The sequence below is a fragment of the Corvus hawaiiensis genome, chromosome 4, assembly GCF_020740725.1.
Source record: "Corvus hawaiiensis isolate bCorHaw1 chromosome 4, bCorHaw1.pri.cur, whole genome shotgun sequence".
Classification (NCBI taxonomy): Eukaryota; Metazoa; Chordata; class Aves; order Passeriformes; family Corvidae; genus Corvus; species Corvus hawaiiensis.
Window position 1 is genome coordinate 46,453,796 of NC_063216.1, and position 17,348 is coordinate 46,471,143.

The window sequence follows — 17,348 nt, forward strand, 5'->3', positions numbered from 1 at the left end:
TGCCTTTTTATTATTGTCACCACATTCACCACCTCTGACTTTGATCATGTTTAATGGAAATGATTCTGGTGAGAATTGACTTCAACCAATACTCAGAGAGGGTAATTTAAATAAATATAGTATTTATGTCTTTGTGACTCAGAATGATGAGAATTTAGTACATAGCTCCCTCTTCACTAGCAGTGGCCCATCTGGAAGATGCTGTTGTGTTTTGCTTTTTAGATGACACAAAGTGGCTTCTGGAAAACACAGGTTTATTTGGGAAACTTTCAGCACTGTCACACCTTGCCAGGCAGATTAAAATCTTTGAAAGGTACTTCTAACCTCTGTTGTAATCTCCTTTGCAAGGGATACCCAAAGGAGGCCATGGCATTTTCACAGAGGCTACCATAGAGGCCACAAATTCAGCTGCAGTCCTGGATGTATCCGATTCAGCTTTCAAGGCCAGTCTAGACACACTTTAGATGTTGAGCACAGCCATACCTGCTGCCTTCCCAAAGCAGGGGACATCCTTCTCTCCTATATTCACTTGCTCACAGAAGAGCCTGTGACTCTGGGTGTAGACGGATGTCTGGCCTGAGTGGATTTAGCGGCTCTGAGCCAGGAGGGTAGCCAGTCACACGCTCCTTCAGGTCTCTGAGCTGTCCTGACCCAGCCCCTACTTTTGTTGCCCTCAGCCAATTTACCAGCCAGATCTGTTCACCAGTCTGGCTTACCAGTTGTGCCTTCCAAGTGGACAAGAACAGAGGTTCTCACAGCAACCCTTGTGTGCTTTAGCTGGTGTTTCCTTTCATCTCCATAGTGCTTTACAGCTTCTAAATATTATATTAATGCTAGATCATAAAAGCTGAATGTTCCCTCTGCTACTTAAACAGCAATTTAAGAGAGCAGCTTGAAGTACTATGCCTCATAAAAATGGAGCTTGTCATGACAGGGAAGGAAAAACATTGTAAACTGTAGTCGTTCTGAGAAAATGTTGCTGGAAGATACATAATCCGATGTGGCACTTGAAGTTCTTTTCATGGAGCATTTGATCATAAAAAAATATTATTTCTAAGTTCCATTGTCACATCAGTGCACTGCACATCCTGTCAGAACAAACAGTGCACTAATGCAAATGATAAATAAAAAGTATTTTATTTTCACTGCCAAAGTATTTCCATTCCAAGAGTAACTGTAAAAATAGAGCTACTGGAAAGTGAGTGTAACTGTGAGAACAGTGTGTCATAACATAAATTATATTAATCAGCAGAGGACAGTATGAGGTTATTACATCTCCTTAAGACAGAAAAAAAAGAAAAGATTGACCTTTCTTTCCCACCTTGTGCTTCAAATATCAGCTGTTAAACAAAGGCTCAGTGACATAAATCAAAAGCAAACCACACACCTGAACATGTCACACCACTAGGGATAGCACTAGATTGTCCCAGAAAGTGCAGCAGCACTGCAGCCATGGGCAAGGAACAGCCAGCCAAGTGAACACGCCCATGGAGTTCTGTGCTGAAATCACCCTCAAGGTTACCATGAAGCCCAACAACGTGGCCAACTCTTTTCAATCAATCAAGGGATGGCAAAAGAGGACTTTTCACCAGCACTAGATTATGTATGTTGTCTTACTGTAAAGGACAGGAGCTAGGAGGTGAATGAAATCACTGTATTTTAGAGAATGGCAGCGGTAATGGAAGGGGTGCAAAGGAGGAAAGTTGTTTTCTGTGTAGGAAAAGGAAAATGCACCTTTGCCTGCTATGAATCAGAGCCCAGAGAGTGAAAGGACATGTACGTACTGCGTACATGGGACATGCGACACACTAACAGCCTTGCCTTGGGCTTGACCCTGACGGACAGGGAGCAGAGCACATGGCTTTTGGCGGGGCTGGGAGCACACAGGAACCCCTCAGACCAGCACTCCCCAGCCCCTGTAACACGCGTTACCTTCCTGTCGGGTGGAGACGGAGCACTTTTACCTGGACCACACTGCATCCACCCCCATGCCAGGCCGTTGTCCCGGCCATTCAACTCCCGCTCGGCAGCCGTCGTGCTCCAACTCTGCACATGGCGAATCCCTGGCTCCCGTCGGGGCTGGACGAGGAACGCGTTTCCTGGCGCGGATCGGGAGACGCCTGACCTGGCCCCGCGCCCCTCGGTTTTGTGAGGGTCTCCCGTCCCCCCGGCCCCGCCGCTCCCAGCCCCGCTCCCCGCCGGAGCTGCTCACCCGCGCAGCGCAGGCCGTGCGAGAGGACGAAGCGGCAGCACAGGTCGCACCACGCTCCCGCCGCCGCCGGCCCGAAGCGGTGCGGGGGCTCCGGCGGCGGCGGCGCCTCGAAGATGGTGCGGACGTGGCGGGGCCGCGGCGGCGCCGGGCGGCGGCGGCCGCGGAGCGCGGGGCCCGGGACGGCGGCGGGCGCGTCCGGCTGCGGGAGCGGCGGCTGCGGGGGCCCCGCCCGGCCCCGCCGAGGCTTCTCCCGCCCGTCCCGCGCGGCCGCCGCCATGCGGAGCGGGGCGCGCCGGGCGCCTCTGCCCGCCTCACGCACACGGCACCCGCGGGCGAGGGGCGCGGGGAGGCGGCGGGAGCGAAGGAGGCGCCGCACCGCGTCCGCGTCCTTCCCCCGACTTGCCGAGTCCTCGCGCCGGCCTGCCGGCCCCGCAGCCGGCAGGCACAAACTCCGCATCATTCGGCATAAACGTACTCAGGAATGCTGAAGCAGCTCCTGGCACAGGGGGAGCTGACAAGAGCTGGTGATGTGCTTCAGTAGATTCCCATTAAAATTATCTGCCTCCGTTCCTTAAAGCAGCTACTGGGGGGAGTATTTCCCAGAGCTGGGCAGTGGTGCCATAACCCACACCTGGATGGGCAGTCAGAGCGTTCATTCGACACTTGTGTCAGTGTCCGGGAGCACAACACAACGCTGAAGAACGGCACCGTGCCCCTGTCTGCAGCACGCCAGCAGCTCAACCTGCCACTGCCGGCCTTAATCGCCCACGCGCAGGGAAGTTCTCCAAAAGATGTGCACCTACAACGACTGCTGTCTGAGCTGGTACCAGTGACAAAATAGGAAATTCCACTGAGGGATACTACCCCCTACCACATTTTTTTTTGTGATTGATGAAAAAAAAAAGAAGCTGTTTAGGGCACAGAAAATCAGAAGGTTGTGAAGCCTTGCCAATAGCAGAACCAGTAACAAAAGGTCCCACCAGTCAAGCTGTTCCTATAAACCCTCTTCAAATGGTATTGCTTTTCCCAGGACAATCTATTCTGGCACTTGCCTCTCTTTACCATTAGAAAGGTTTCTCCAAAGTTGTAGGCTGGGGTTTTTTGTTTGCATTACAGTTTATATTAATCATCTACAACCCTTTCACCACAGACACAGTGAATGCTGATCTTCTGAAAGAGCCTGTAGATTACCAAAGACTTTTACTTCCCTCTTCTTCCAAAACTCTCTTCCTTCAGCCAACAACTCCTCTTTTTCCCAGTTCTGCTCTGAACTATCCAGAATTGTTCTATAATCACCACTTCTACAGTGATTGACTACATCAGAACTGATTGAGTTCTACCAGTGGATGATTTCATACTGAGCACAGACTAGGAATTTTGCCACCATTATAAGTACTAACGTTGTTCAGAACACATGTCAACCAAGTAGTTAAAAAAAATCAGAAGAATTAGTGGCTCTACCATATTGCCTATGCTAGTGATTCTGTTGTGCAGGGCACATTTTCTGAACAGCTGGATAATGCAAACTGAGCTGCAATTTGCAACTTCATATTTCAGGCTGTCTATTGTGCTTACAAGGAAATAAAACTCATAAGACAATTCTGAAATTAACAGAAAATTAAATTATGAAAAGGAAGAAGTACACACTGTACAATAAGTGGTTGATGATGTATTTAAGCCATTAAGCTGTTCACTCATGCATTTTCACAATTCATATGAAGATAGGTTTGTTCAAGTAACAGATAATTAATATATTCAGCTAAACCCCCCAAACCAGTAAACCAGCTTTAGGAAGAAGAACCATATATTACTTTCTATTACTTATTTTGGCAAATCAATAGCATGACTCATAGCATCAGGACACTTAGTTTGAGCAAAAAGTTGATGGTACCATACACTATGCTTTGACTTGAAAAATTATTTGCTTCATAGTAACATAGTAAGATTATGAACTGATTACTTCAAGTTTCTTAGCTACTGCTTTGTTAAAATTGCTTTAGAAAAAGAAATTTTAACATGATTAAGATTACTGATGTATTCAGCAAGACTAAAGCCAGCAATGTTTAAAATGAATCTAAAATGCAACAAAACATTTTCAAACATGTAAAAGAAAGCTGCACATATTTCAACATACAGACTATACTTTTACTACAATTAATTTTCTTTTTCAGATTGCTTCAGTATAAGGAAGTTGGAAATTATATATTCCACCTAGCATTTGACTTCTTTCAAGATTAAGAACTTTGAAACAACAAAGCATTATAATGTTGGAAACAAAATACAGTTTATGCATGGCTAGAGAGCCCAGTTCTTTTAACATTTATTCATGTGATACTCAGTGAGACTGTGGATGTGAATGAACAAATGTACAAGCAGGCATTAAAACATTCCAGTTAGACATGATTCCAGCATTTTAAAACTATTAAGAATGCCAAGAAAAGATGTGTGACAAACTGTTGCACTCCTTTTGCATAGCTAGATTTTTTGGGTGACAAAGACAGAAGCTGCTCACATGAGTGTAAAAATGTTTTAATTCCCTTTTTTTGATTCTCACCAAGAACACTGGAAAGCAGGTCTTGGACATCAAGGCAAGTGAATTTCCTTTTCTTTTAAAATGAAAGACTAGATTATAAATTTTTTAAGTTTCTCTCCAAATATTTTCTAAAAAGGAAATGAAAATGTTTTGTGTTCTGGCCCGGACAGATAAGCAGGGAGTAAGCATCACAAAACTGCCAGATGCTATCACTGGTCAATATTGTTTGGTTTACACCTAAATGTTCCACCAGTAATTAATTCTAAATATACTTGGTCCAGCTCTTACAGGTGTAATGCAGCAATGAGAAGTGCTATTGGATGCCACTGAACATCCATGGCCAGGTTTCCACAAGGAAAGAACAAGTTCTGTAATATTTGCATGCTCCTCTGAAACAAGTATGTAAATCTGTAGTATCCAAACAAAGGGATGTTTCCAGAGGTTTTGTTTTCCTGTTCTCTTTCTTCTGTGTATTTTGGAGCAGAATGTTTCACTCTGCATCTCTGCAACCCAATAATGTATTTTCTATCCTGGAAGTAGTAACTACTGATGCTGGAAAATAAATATACAGTCTCACTAAATTTTCCATCAAAGTTTGGTACCTCAGTTTTAAGTCAGCAATGGGAGTGGTCCCTTTTAAAGATCTAGACTGGTACCTTATTTTCCATTATTCAGTTACTACCGAGGCGTGATGCTATCCAGTCTACTGACTGCCCACAAATTCTTCTCATACCAAATTTTTAACCTTTCTAAAAAATTATACCTGCAAATAAGATTAAGAACAAGCTGTTTGAAGTACCCACTGTTGTTGTGGTGAGCAACAAAATTTCAGGGAAAGTCTGAAAATGCTGTACTCCAAAAAATGAATTTTTACATTCACTCTGACAAGCTGGAGTGCAAAACTTCCATATACTGAGCAGTCAAGTGATTACAGACAACATAGCACCAAATACAGAGAGAACTTAAAAAAATATTGTGAATTTGCTTTCTCAAGTAGAAGTGAACTAACAGTTTGGATGTGAAGGAAAGAGAAATGCATTTCTGTTCTGTCCTATCTGCGCTCTTAGTCCCTACTCACACTCATTTAGAAACATCTCATTTAAAACATTCATCATGTACTGTGATGATCAGAGTCATTCAGCTAAACTCCTACATAATAGTGGTTGTTAAAGGAAATCCAAAATACCCTTTATACAAGAGTGTTTTGGAGTACTGCAAGTCCTCTTGTAATGAAGACTAAACTGCATTCTGAAAAAAAGGGGCAATACTCAAAGTAGACAAATGTCAATTTCATCAACAATACTTTTTCCCGTTAGGACTCCTCAGAGATCCTCCAAAGGGCTCAATTCCCTGCCAGAAGTTATTCTATCCTAAAAGTGACCAAGAAAAGATATATATTTCTTTTGTATTTACATATTATACATATTTACATTTTCTTTAATATTACAGTTGTTGAAGGAAAAAAAAAGCCCGGATACAGATTTATTATCTGCCTTTAACTGTCCCAACAGTATTTTTTTCCCATTGAAAAAATTTACAAGTCCTCTTTGGGTCCTCTGGAAGCTAGGTACAGTCCACGTTCCGCAGGCCACCATCCCTGGTCAACGCACCAAATCTAAACCAAAAAACCAGTATATTTTTAGACAGTTGACTAGCTTATGGAATCAATCTTTAATTTACTTATGGGGTTTTCCTTTCCCTTGCCACAAGCCAACAGAGGCATCTATACCTAACTTTTGTATCTGCAAAGAAGATGGAAGAGAGGAAGCTGTGCTGCAAATATGGGACTGGGAGTAGGGAACAAAATAAAACTAATTCAGCTTGAAGCTAAACTCCACTCTACCAGCAATTTACCCTGGAGATGTTTATTTTTATGTATTTTCTCATCATCATAGGAAAAAAATCAACATCAGTCTGTATGTGATAATGACAATACCCTCTCAGGATTTTAAGAAAATCTTAAACTCTTTACTTTATTTAAGCTATCTGAAAACTGCAAAATCATTAATTCAGATTGGTGTAATTCCACAGTTGTTAAAAATAACATCTAAAACTGAGGAATTAAAAGACACCACTGCATTGCTGCAACAGTGTTGTGTTTAAATTCAGAATTGATCTGTCTCTGCAACAGGAATTTTTATTAGCTAAACCAAAGTAACATGAAACAAAAACGCCACAAAAATAATTGTGTCAGAATGATTTTACAGCAATGTTCCAAGGTTTTGAATTTTTTTTTTGGTTACGCTTCATTTGAAAGTCCAAAATATGTTTACAATTAAAGACGTTATAGAATTGTTCCCTTAGTTTAAATTCTGGATCTATAGAATATACCAAATTAAGCCTAGTTTCAGCCCCAATAGGGAAAATAATTGCTTGCCTTTCCAAAATGTGATTGTTTTCAGCCAGCTCTTTAACAACACCTTCCATTTCCTCCTTTAGTTTCTTCATCCTGTAGTAACCAGAAGCAAAAGAAAGGTTACAGTTTTTATAGGGATAGTTACCTGCTCTGATCACTCACCACCACAGTTTCCAGCAACTTGCCATTACATACAAAATAAGGGACAGGTAAGTTGACAGATGATATATTAGTGCTCTCCCCTACTCACTTCTGATTCTGTGCCACCACCATAGCAATGTAAAATTCTTGATCTTAATACAGCAATCACTAAGTCAATTAATTTTTTTAAATTTCCCTGTATAGCAAGAATACAATATTACATCAATCCCATTACGAAATTCTCACCCAAGAGTCATTTCTACTAATGTGTTTGAGCTTGGATAGACTGTATTCATTGTATGTTTCATCCCACTGGAAGCTGCAAACATTTTCTGTGGCAGGGCATCTTGTAACTGTAACAGATAAAAAGGAAATTTAAGTTACAATAGAAGTTGTCATGTATATCTTGATGCCCACCTTAAAATCCTTTTTAAAATGCTCCATTGCTGTGATACCACATAAATTCATTACAGTACTAAGGTGGCTGATATGCTCTAAGCTGAGAACATCACAGCAAGTTTTGTATTGACACACCCTATAATTCCCTGGTTTGTTCCATCTTCCTATCTAATACTTTCATAATAAATTCTGGAAAGGAAGAATTATCTATTTGTTATGTCTGTAGATATCCTAGGGCAACTGGATCCTAATCAATGGATTGATGGTGCTACTAAAATACAAATAACAAGTAAAATGCAGCTGTCCAACATTCCTAAACTGATTTTACACTTAGCAAGGGCTTTTCTTTCATTTATCTTTCCTTTCTAAAAAAATAAGAATTTTACCACATGAAAATGTTCTTATTCTCTCAATCTTGAGGTAATTCTGATAAATTTGCATCCTGTAGAGTCACTGTCCAAATCATTAGTTTGACATCCTTAAGTGTGTATCCCATAATCTTGACTATGGAAGTAGCATTTTTGTACTTCCTAAGAGAATTAGGATAATCCTCTAGGTCCTCTGAAAATATTATAGTAACAGTTGCACAGCACATTTCTCAATGAACCCACATCCATTTGCACTGGTTTTTTGGGGGAGGAAAGGGTAACATTACCAAAAAAATCCCCAATCCACAAACCCCAAAACATCCAAACCCACAAACCCCACCAAAGAAACCTCACCCAAATAAAAAAACCCCCCACCCCAAACCAAACTAACCGCACCAAATTCCAAAATCAAGTCACAATTCGAAAAATCACATTATTAAATTATTCAAGAATTAACACCATTCTGTAGTCCACTCTGACATAGCAATGAAGCTACTGTAGACCACATTCTGTACCCACAAAGCCCTGTATTTTAATACAACTGCATTAATATAAGATTCACTATAAACAACACTATTGACATGAAAATACGTGGAAATCTTTTATCTATGCAAATGCTTCACATAATTTTGAAGCATTCTACCTCATTTATATAATCCTGGTATTTGGACACCTCTTCTTCAATGCCAAAACACTGGTTGGTGAGAGCCAGTAACTGCTTCCTTGTGTGCAGCATTTTCCTAAAAGAAAAAGAGTTTTAAGAGCTACCCTATATAAAAGTGGTGCAGTGAACATTACCAAATATTAAAGAAATCAATAGCTTGCCTTGTCCAGTCCTCAGCTTTGTCCAAAAATGTATCATACTTGCTGACACATTCATCTTTGAAAAGAGCTATGGCTTTTGTAGCATGCAAATACAGCTTCTGCCTGCAACACAGAAACAACCAAAACAGTGTCACCCTGCTTTTAAAACCCCATTCCTTTAACTTTCTGAAATTTGGAGAAAGGTTTGTGCACTTCAAATCTGTGCAGCCGCCTTCATTCATGCTGTTGAAAGGTGTAAGAACTCAACATTCTACAGGAACTGACAATTTATGTCTCAAAAATATTCCCTAGCAGGGAGAAAAAAAATTATTTGAAGCATTTAATTTGTACTTGTATTCATATTTGTATATTAATAAATGGCCAAATGTAGTCTTTGAGTCAGCTGATGTATTTAAGGATTCTAAATAGAAAGGACAAAAGTCCTAATCATTTCATATTTTCCTACTGCAGATACCTGGAACTTCCAGCATATATGAATAATCCTTTGCTGAGTAACATACACGTAAAAAAAAGAACAGGAGTTTTGTGTCAGCCTAATTTTATGACAAGAGGAAAAAGAAACAAGTAGAAAAGGAAAGGAAAACAAAACCCAATTCTTGTTAGTATGGCAGACAGTAGTCCCAGTGTAATAGCATTGCCATTCTATGCATTGCACCAGTAAGTGTAAGGGATACAGGAACACTACAAACACCTACTTCTGGTATTTCATTAAGTCTTGCATGGCAGATATTGGTTAATTAAATTCTAGCTAGAGCGTAGCTGAACGGTCATCAGGAATGCGTACCTATCATTCAACCAGAAAAAAAAAATTCAAATTGAGTGCTGCTCCCTTATCTGCCTAGAGGTAAATATTACAAAGGCCAGCCTTTGCTGATAATAGCACACAGTCCTTAACAAAAGCCACTGCCATTTCCCTCTGGGCTGAATCAAGTATAAAAAAGATGGACTTAAGATCTCAAACCTGTACAGTCCCAGGGAGATACTTGTGGTAAAAAATATACTGGTATTCAAACCATGAAAATGAAATATATTTATTTGAAGTTTATCATATACAAGGATATGGTTTTAGCAGTAGAAAACCCTCTCCTCTGCTTGGCAGTTATCCAGTTTAGCTTTCACTATGGGAAGATCAAGTGGCATGGTTGTGCCCTCTCCATGACAGCTTTGTACCTGTAATTGTCAGTGAAGCCACACTCATGGTATCAAGAGCAAGACTTTTTAGAAAATTACATAAGTGGTGTCTAAATTCATGCCGCATTCAGCAAAGTCTAGGGAACCACACAACTGACCAGCCACTAGGAGAATAATTTATTCACTTACACATAAGCAGCTAGCATCATTTAAGATAGAAACTTAGAAAGGTTTGAGCTGGAAGGCACCATAAAAATCATCTAGTTCCAACCCGCCCTGTCACAGACCACTGCCAGGGATGGGGCAGATGCAACTTCTCTGGGCAACCTGTTCCAGTGTCTCGTGACCTTCACAGAGAAGAACTTCTTTGATGTATCCAACCTAAATTTCCCCTCTTTCAGTTTGAAAGCCATTACTCCTTGTCCTATCACTGCAGTTCCTGATAAAAGAGTCGCTCTCTGGCTTCCTTGTAGGCCCCCCCCTTCAGCTACTGGATGGCTGCTAGGAGGACTCCATGTAACCTTCTCTTCTCCAGCAAAGATACCCTGCCCTGCTTCTGATCACCTGTCCAGAAAGGTGTAGGTTTGCCATTTGATTTGTGTCCTACCTCCCAGTCTCAGAGCATGTCTCAGATACTTCAGGGCAATTTAAATGGCATTAGGCATCTGCATGAGAGGAACTGAATAAATCCTGAGACAAGTACAACAGTATAGAATCAGTGGAGACTATGGGAGTTTAGAGACCCAAGTTACACACAGCTGCTTAATGTGGACACCTTGCATGAGTGACAATTTTAAACAGGCATGGAGAATGGCATTAAAATTAATTTCGTGTGCTGTATTTCCTGTAAGATTTAATCATTCTAGAATTTCATTCAGCTAGTCCATATTTGACTCATCTGTAGAAAATTATATCCACCTTAGCCACAAAGGCATTTCAATCCTACTCAGGGCTTTTTCCTCCCTGAAAAAACCAGGAAAAAAGTGTACTTCCTATAAAACATTTATGCTCAGATAATGAACAGGTATTTTGCATTTAGAAGGCTTATCAGCAAAAAAACTCTACAGTCAGAAAGCACCTTATTCTCATACACTCCTCCCCCTATGTATTTAAGATATTTAAAAGAAATTTTTTACAAAGCAATCCTAAAGAGGTTACGATTTACAATAAAAATCAAGAGAATGGGTCATTGGCAAGAGCACCTGGAGGATCTGAAAGCAATCATGGTAGTTCCAAAAGGTAACTTCAAAACTTACTTGTCAAACTTGTGTATTTGTTCTTCATTATAAGGAAGCCCTAGGATCAGAGCAGATGACAGACATTACCAATCTAATTCTGTTACCTGTATTTATGCAAAACTCTACTAGGTTTACTCATTTCCTACACACTTTCCTTCTTTTGATAGGTCAAAGTGGTCATATACTTTTTTCCTCCTCTCCAGTCTTGCAATTCAAATTTAATGCTATTAATAGTGGCCTTTCACTCATATGGGCTTTAGCATGGTATCACGCTTAGAAGGACCTACAGACAAATGCACTGGGGCTAACTCTCCATACCTACCACTAACACCCTAGTCAAACTAAGACTAAACTGTCCTTTGCATCACATTTTATGTTAAAAGTGAATCACATAAGTTACTTACTTCGTTCTGCTTTGTCTTTTTTGAACTGATAGTAGATGTCTGTGATGGAAGACAGCAGTGCCTGCAACCTTTCTGGACTAGAGTGACAAAAGAAAGAAAATGAGATATTTTATACATAAACTCAAGTACCTATTAATGAGTTTCATGAACTACAACTAAATGCAGAATTCAATACATATTAGAACAATAAGTACAGTTACTCACTTTCTGTCTTTTGGATGCATGCCTTCCTGATTTGCCCAGGTGTCAGCCAGTAAACCACCAGAAGAAAGTTTGGTTTTGATATCTTGAAGACTAGTTTCTATTATGCCCTGAGAGCTGGAGAGCTACATAAGAGCAAGAAGGTTCAATCTTATCACTGAGTAAAGTGAAAAATTACTTGAGCATTACTTTAGCATGTTAATACTATAAACCCATTTGTTTCACTGATCTCCATTAAAGAAATAGGTCCAATTATCTGCCTAGGCTATGCTAGAAGCAGATAAAGCAAGGTATTATTAAAGAAAGAATCATATTTGACACTGGCATTTCTGTTAGTTAAAATTTCTTTTCTTTCAACAATATCTTTCAACCTTTCATATAACCCTTATTTACTTCTACCCGTACTCTCTTTTGGTTTATTAAGAATTCACTATCCACATAATTCATACCTTCCTTTCTCTACAGTTCATACAACCTTCAAAATAAAAATGCACTAATCATCTTTTGCTTTTAGAATGGAGAACTTTATACCTGCTCCTAGTGTATTAAGTTATTTTCAGTTTTTCCTTACATGTCTGGAAACACAATGCATATTTCAAAGCAAATCACTCTGAAGTGTGTTTCTGTATGCAACAAATTAGAAAGCCAAAAAAGCAGTAAATAATTCCTTCAGGAAAGGAAAAAAATGGAAAAGGAAAAAAAAGCATAGTAAAATATACTTCAGGGTTATAATTCTTGAGTATTTTAGAAAACAGGAATGTATTTTCAGGAACTTATTTTCACTACACTGAGCTAATACAAAAGTACTTGCTCTGTTTTCAGAAAGATATTCACATTAGTATGGACATTTTAACAACTACTGGCAATTTAGAAATTACATTGAAAATTCAGAGTTGTTATTCACAGAAGCCTGTGTTATCATGCATTTGGCTATTTCTGTAGAAACACCATTTTCAATGACAGGGTAACTTTGTAAGACACTTACGCGCAAGAGTTTTGTGTGTATCTCTGAAATTTCATCCACTTCTGACGCTTCCAAGTTGATCTGCATCAAATTCTCATATCTGACCAGCAAAAAAAAGCAGTTAAAAAAGAAAATAAACAAGCAGTGAATACACTCGAAGTATTCCTTGAATTCAGTAACTGCCTCTTTTTGTATATGAAATACAGTCTCTCTCAAGCAACAACCATGAAACTGACAAATTTAAGTGGCCATTAAACAATGGAAACATTTGAGATTTAAAAAAAACATTCCTTGATTTTTTCCTACATTGGAACGGTTAAAATAAATTTTGAAACTTCCATTCCTGAATTCTTTATTCTAGTCTCATTACTTGTACATGACAGGTGGTGAAAGGATATTTCCTTTCATCAAGTAATTTTTAAACTTAAAGTAGTCATTAACAGACTAATACTTCAGTGCACCAAAATGCTTTTCTGAGAAAACTTACTGGGTTAAATGCTTACAGGCTGGGATAGTAGGACCATCTGTTCATATTGATAGTTTCCAATGACCATAGCTCAAGTGCCAAATAAATTATTGAGGACAATATTTTTCCTGTTGAGTCTCATGTACATTTTATTTTTAAAAACAACATCACAAACAGCTCAACTGCTTTCAAAAAATACATACTTTGTCAAGTCCAGTGCTTGATTTACCTTTTCAAACAAAGACTTTGCATTGTCATGCTTTGAAGCACAGCCTTGAAAAGGAAGGACAAACAAGAGGACATGTCCTTTAGAAGACTTTTATGGAGTTAGCAAAGTCAAACAAACTGAAAATCCTGCCCCTTTGTAAGAGGCCAGAAGACCATGTGCAAACACATAGAAAATTTCTGTCCAAATGAGAACTACTTCAGTTCACAAATGAACATAATTTTTTTACAAACTGCTGCTGAGTTACCCTTGAGTGCACCAGAGTCACAAATCAGAACCAACAGTGGTTCCTTCTGAGCTCTGAGTGGCTTTCTTCTGGCAGAATGCGGGAAGAAACTATCTGAACAAAAGACTGAACAAGATCTAGTCCTGCCAACTAGTGCATATGGGCTTGAAGGGGAGTTTGGGTTCCTGCCCTGACCATCTGTAGCCAGGCTGCACAGGCATAGTGTTGTCTTGCAAGTTACCAACCTCACATTTCACTGTTGTGGTTTTGTGGTGTTATTGAAGCCAATACAGACACACCTGGCTTTTAAGGTAGGTTTGGTACACACACAGCAAATCTGTCAAACACCTGGGTATCCACAATTACTGCACACAAGGTGTTCAATGAGCACAGGCATAGCAGCTCCAACAGGTTTAAGTCTATTTCTAACTCTACTCTGCAAAGCCAGTGGTTCTACATATGTGAGTTAATCATCTTCTGGGTATCTGCATTTTCAGAGCAGCCTGGTGGCAAGTCTAGAGAATCCTATGACTAAGACGGCACTTGGGGAAGACTGGAAGGAGGTTGAACAGGAAAACTACCACCCATAGGAGAATGCTAAGAAGAGGTGGTATTTAAAGTTCCTATCACACCGCATAAGAATAACACCTTTTTGGGAGGGGGCAAGGGGAGGTGGGTTTGGTTATTTGGGGTTTTTTTTGCAGCTGCTCTATGTTATATTTAAACTTTAAAATTCCTTCCATACAGAAAATGCTGCAGTCTTAAAACCGTGTAAGGGGGCAGTATTTAAAGTCATATGCAACCAAACTCAGTGATAAAAGCACTAATGAAAGCAAAGCTATGTTCTTTGGTTCTTTGTCCAAACTTTACTATAGCTTCTAGAGTCAATAAGAGCAAATGAGCTGAGTCAGAGAAGAAAGGAGAAAAAGAACACACTCAGTTACCACTCATTAGTAATTGCTTGTTCTCTTTAGGTTAAGGAGCAAAATTAACACTCTAATTTGAGTAACACATATGACTAAATCTGCTTAAGTCATTGCCATCAGAAAATCCATGCTGAGTCAAATTAAATTTTTAAATGCAAAACCACTGCAAATAATCATAAATTAAACCACTGTTGTCACTAAAAATTATAATGAAAGATCAGTGCGTCTGGTGTAGCACTTCTACTCACATTTTCTCAGCTTTCTCAATGTTTCTGCTGCAGAAATCCAGCCTGATGACAATCTCTGACTTTTTATGAACCATTTCATTGTAATCATCCTTGATTATTTCACTAAAAAAGTGAAGCATTAGTCTATAAAAAAAAGTATTCAATTGCCATCCTACCAGCAATCAGTAACACAATAATATACCTGCAGCATTAACTGCCAGGAGGAATTGCTTTTCAGTTAGAGATGCATTAACATAATCCTCATATAGAAATACCTTGTGCAAGCTGTTTAATTGTATATTAATTTGTGAATTAAATTCACAAACACCTTCATTTTTATTGTTAAAAAAAAATTGTTTCCTTAATGACAGAAAAAAAGGAGAAAATTCAGCCTGTCATTACTCAAGGATAAACGAAACCTCCCAAGATATCAAGAGATCACAGAACTATGTATTGATAATCAAGGCATATTTCAATTAAAAAAAAAAAAAACATCATAAAATGTGATCAGTTGCTTACATTAGCCATCGAATTCCTTTTCGCATCAGCTCCTGGTAAAGTAGCAGAGAACTGGCAATTCTACAGGCATAACATACAATACCTGTCACTGCCTGGAGGAAAAAACCACAACATAAGTACTGATCTGGCATTCACTTAACAATTGCTTCAAGTCAATACAACACAACAAAGAAAGATCAAAAAAAAAAAGAGCAACATGAGGATGGTAGTTTAAAATGCATAACTTGGCCTAAGCTTTAGTCAGGCAACAACCAAACACCCATTATGAAGGCAGAGCTAAACATGGGTTTTCCACTTACGCTGAAGCATCTGTTAGGGATGAAAACAAATCTCACAAACAAAAATGACACAACTTACTATTTCTGTCAAAGTCACAAGTACATTTCATTTATAGTTTAGGAATCAAGCACATACATTACAAAAAACTTGTAAAAACTGACCCTTTTTAATTCTAAGGCTAGAAAGTCTCTTCGTTTACCCAATTTCACTTACAAGATTGCTATATTATTTAGAATTGAGAACAAAGTTTCAGATATTATACTTTACAATATTTTAAATAATTAGTATCCACTGATGCCTTTCTGTTTATTAATTTTCAAGATTACTGGTATTTAAAGGGACATACATTTTCAGGACTTCCATGTCTGAATACAAGGCTCTTCAGCAGTCAGTATTTCACATGTATAAACGGTCGTCACAAAGTCAAGCATGGCCGTGCATACATTCAGTAGTTTTAGAAAAACAACCAAAAGAATGAAACGTCCTTTACTTGTCTCCCACAGATTCTGAAAGTTTTTAAGAGGCAAAATAAATTCCACCCTTCTTCAGAGTCCTACAGACTCCTCTCTATGGAGCAAGAGTTATTTTTCTAATGTTAGATTTTGCACCATCAGAAAGTGAAGTTATGAAGCTTCTAACTAACTTCAGGACCACACAGTGTCAGGCTCCTTTTTCCCCCAACACTGAATTATACAGTAACAGAGCACTTTGAATTTAGAAGACTGGACTTTGGGTTTGGTTTTTTTAAAAAAAAAAAGCCATATTTTGTATACAAAGTATGGCTTTAATATACTTTTAGATCCCTTGTTAACAAATATATTTCTATCAGAATCCTTATTAGCATATTACAATCATTTTATTAACATTATTAATTTGAAAATGACGTAGCTTTCATTTCAGTATCATTATCCAAGACAAGTATATAATCTAAAATGGTAATTACTCACTTTAGCCATACTGGCATCCCCATCCAAATCGTAACGTTGATGTACTTTAGGAAGTAAAACTGAAACATAAAACAAGTATCTGTATTTTATTATTTTCCAGAAGAGACTTCAAAAGTTCAGATTGTTTTCCCTCCCCACCCTGTACTCTGCTTTTATGCCTTTTAATATCATGTGGTTCTCATGCACACTTTTAAAACCAGCCTTTGTCTTGAGTGTTTAAATAACTTGATATCTTCAGCAAATTGTCCTTCCTTTTCCAGACTCACTTCTGAACATGCTGCACAGCACAGATTTCATGCAGGTCTCTACCAGCAATCTCTCTCCACTGAGAGGGCCAACCGTTTGTCTCTGTTCTTCAGCCCCATGTTTGCCCACACAGGAGACCATCCCCTTTTTATCACATGGCTGCTTATTTTCATTGAGGCTCTTAAGGGCAGGACTTCACCAAAAAGCTTTTCTAAACCTCAGGTAGCCCCTATCAGCCTATCTCCTTTGTTCTCATGCTCACTGGCTCCTTCAGAAAGCTCTGTGACACAATATAAAGGCCCTATTGATCCTTCCACAAACAGCTCACCTACCCACACTCTTCAAGCACGTCTGTGAGAGTGCCTGAGCAGTCAGAATTTAGGACACAGTAACAAAAGCAATAGTGACTTCTCACCTGCAGCCATGTCCTCCAGCTCATCATTATTAAAAAAAGGGCTCTAGCATAGATCCCTCTAAAAACCTCTCAATGATAAATGGAAAATCAAAACCTTAA

General features: G+C 39.2%; 1 protein-coding gene across 1 annotated transcript in view; it reads right to left on the minus strand.

The window, feature by feature from the left end:
• Window positions 1–3,861: 3,861 nt before the first annotated feature.
• Window positions 3,862–17,348, minus strand: part of TBK1 (TANK binding kinase 1) — a 28,335-nt gene continuing 14,848 nt past the window's right edge. Inside the window, exons 10-21 of the mRNA XM_048301305.1 lie at window positions 16,589–16,647; window positions 15,363–15,454; window positions 14,865–14,966; window positions 12,794–12,872; window positions 11,812–11,933; window positions 11,608–11,684; window positions 11,222–11,261; window positions 8,835–8,936; window positions 8,653–8,749; window positions 7,489–7,595; window positions 7,123–7,194; window positions 3,862–6,360 (exon numbers count right to left, since the gene is read on the minus strand). Of these exons, the coding sequence (XP_048157262.1) occupies window positions 6,309–6,360; window positions 7,123–7,194; window positions 7,489–7,595; window positions 8,653–8,749; window positions 8,835–8,936; window positions 11,222–11,261; window positions 11,608–11,684; window positions 11,812–11,933; window positions 12,794–12,872; window positions 14,865–14,966; window positions 15,363–15,454; window positions 16,589–16,647 (1,001 nt within the window). The 3' untranslated portion in view covers window positions 3,862–6,308. The remainder of the gene's footprint in view (window positions 6,361–7,122; window positions 7,195–7,488; window positions 7,596–8,652; window positions 8,750–8,834; window positions 8,937–11,221; window positions 11,262–11,607; window positions 11,685–11,811; window positions 11,934–12,793; window positions 12,873–14,864; window positions 14,967–15,362; window positions 15,455–16,588; window positions 16,648–17,348) is intronic.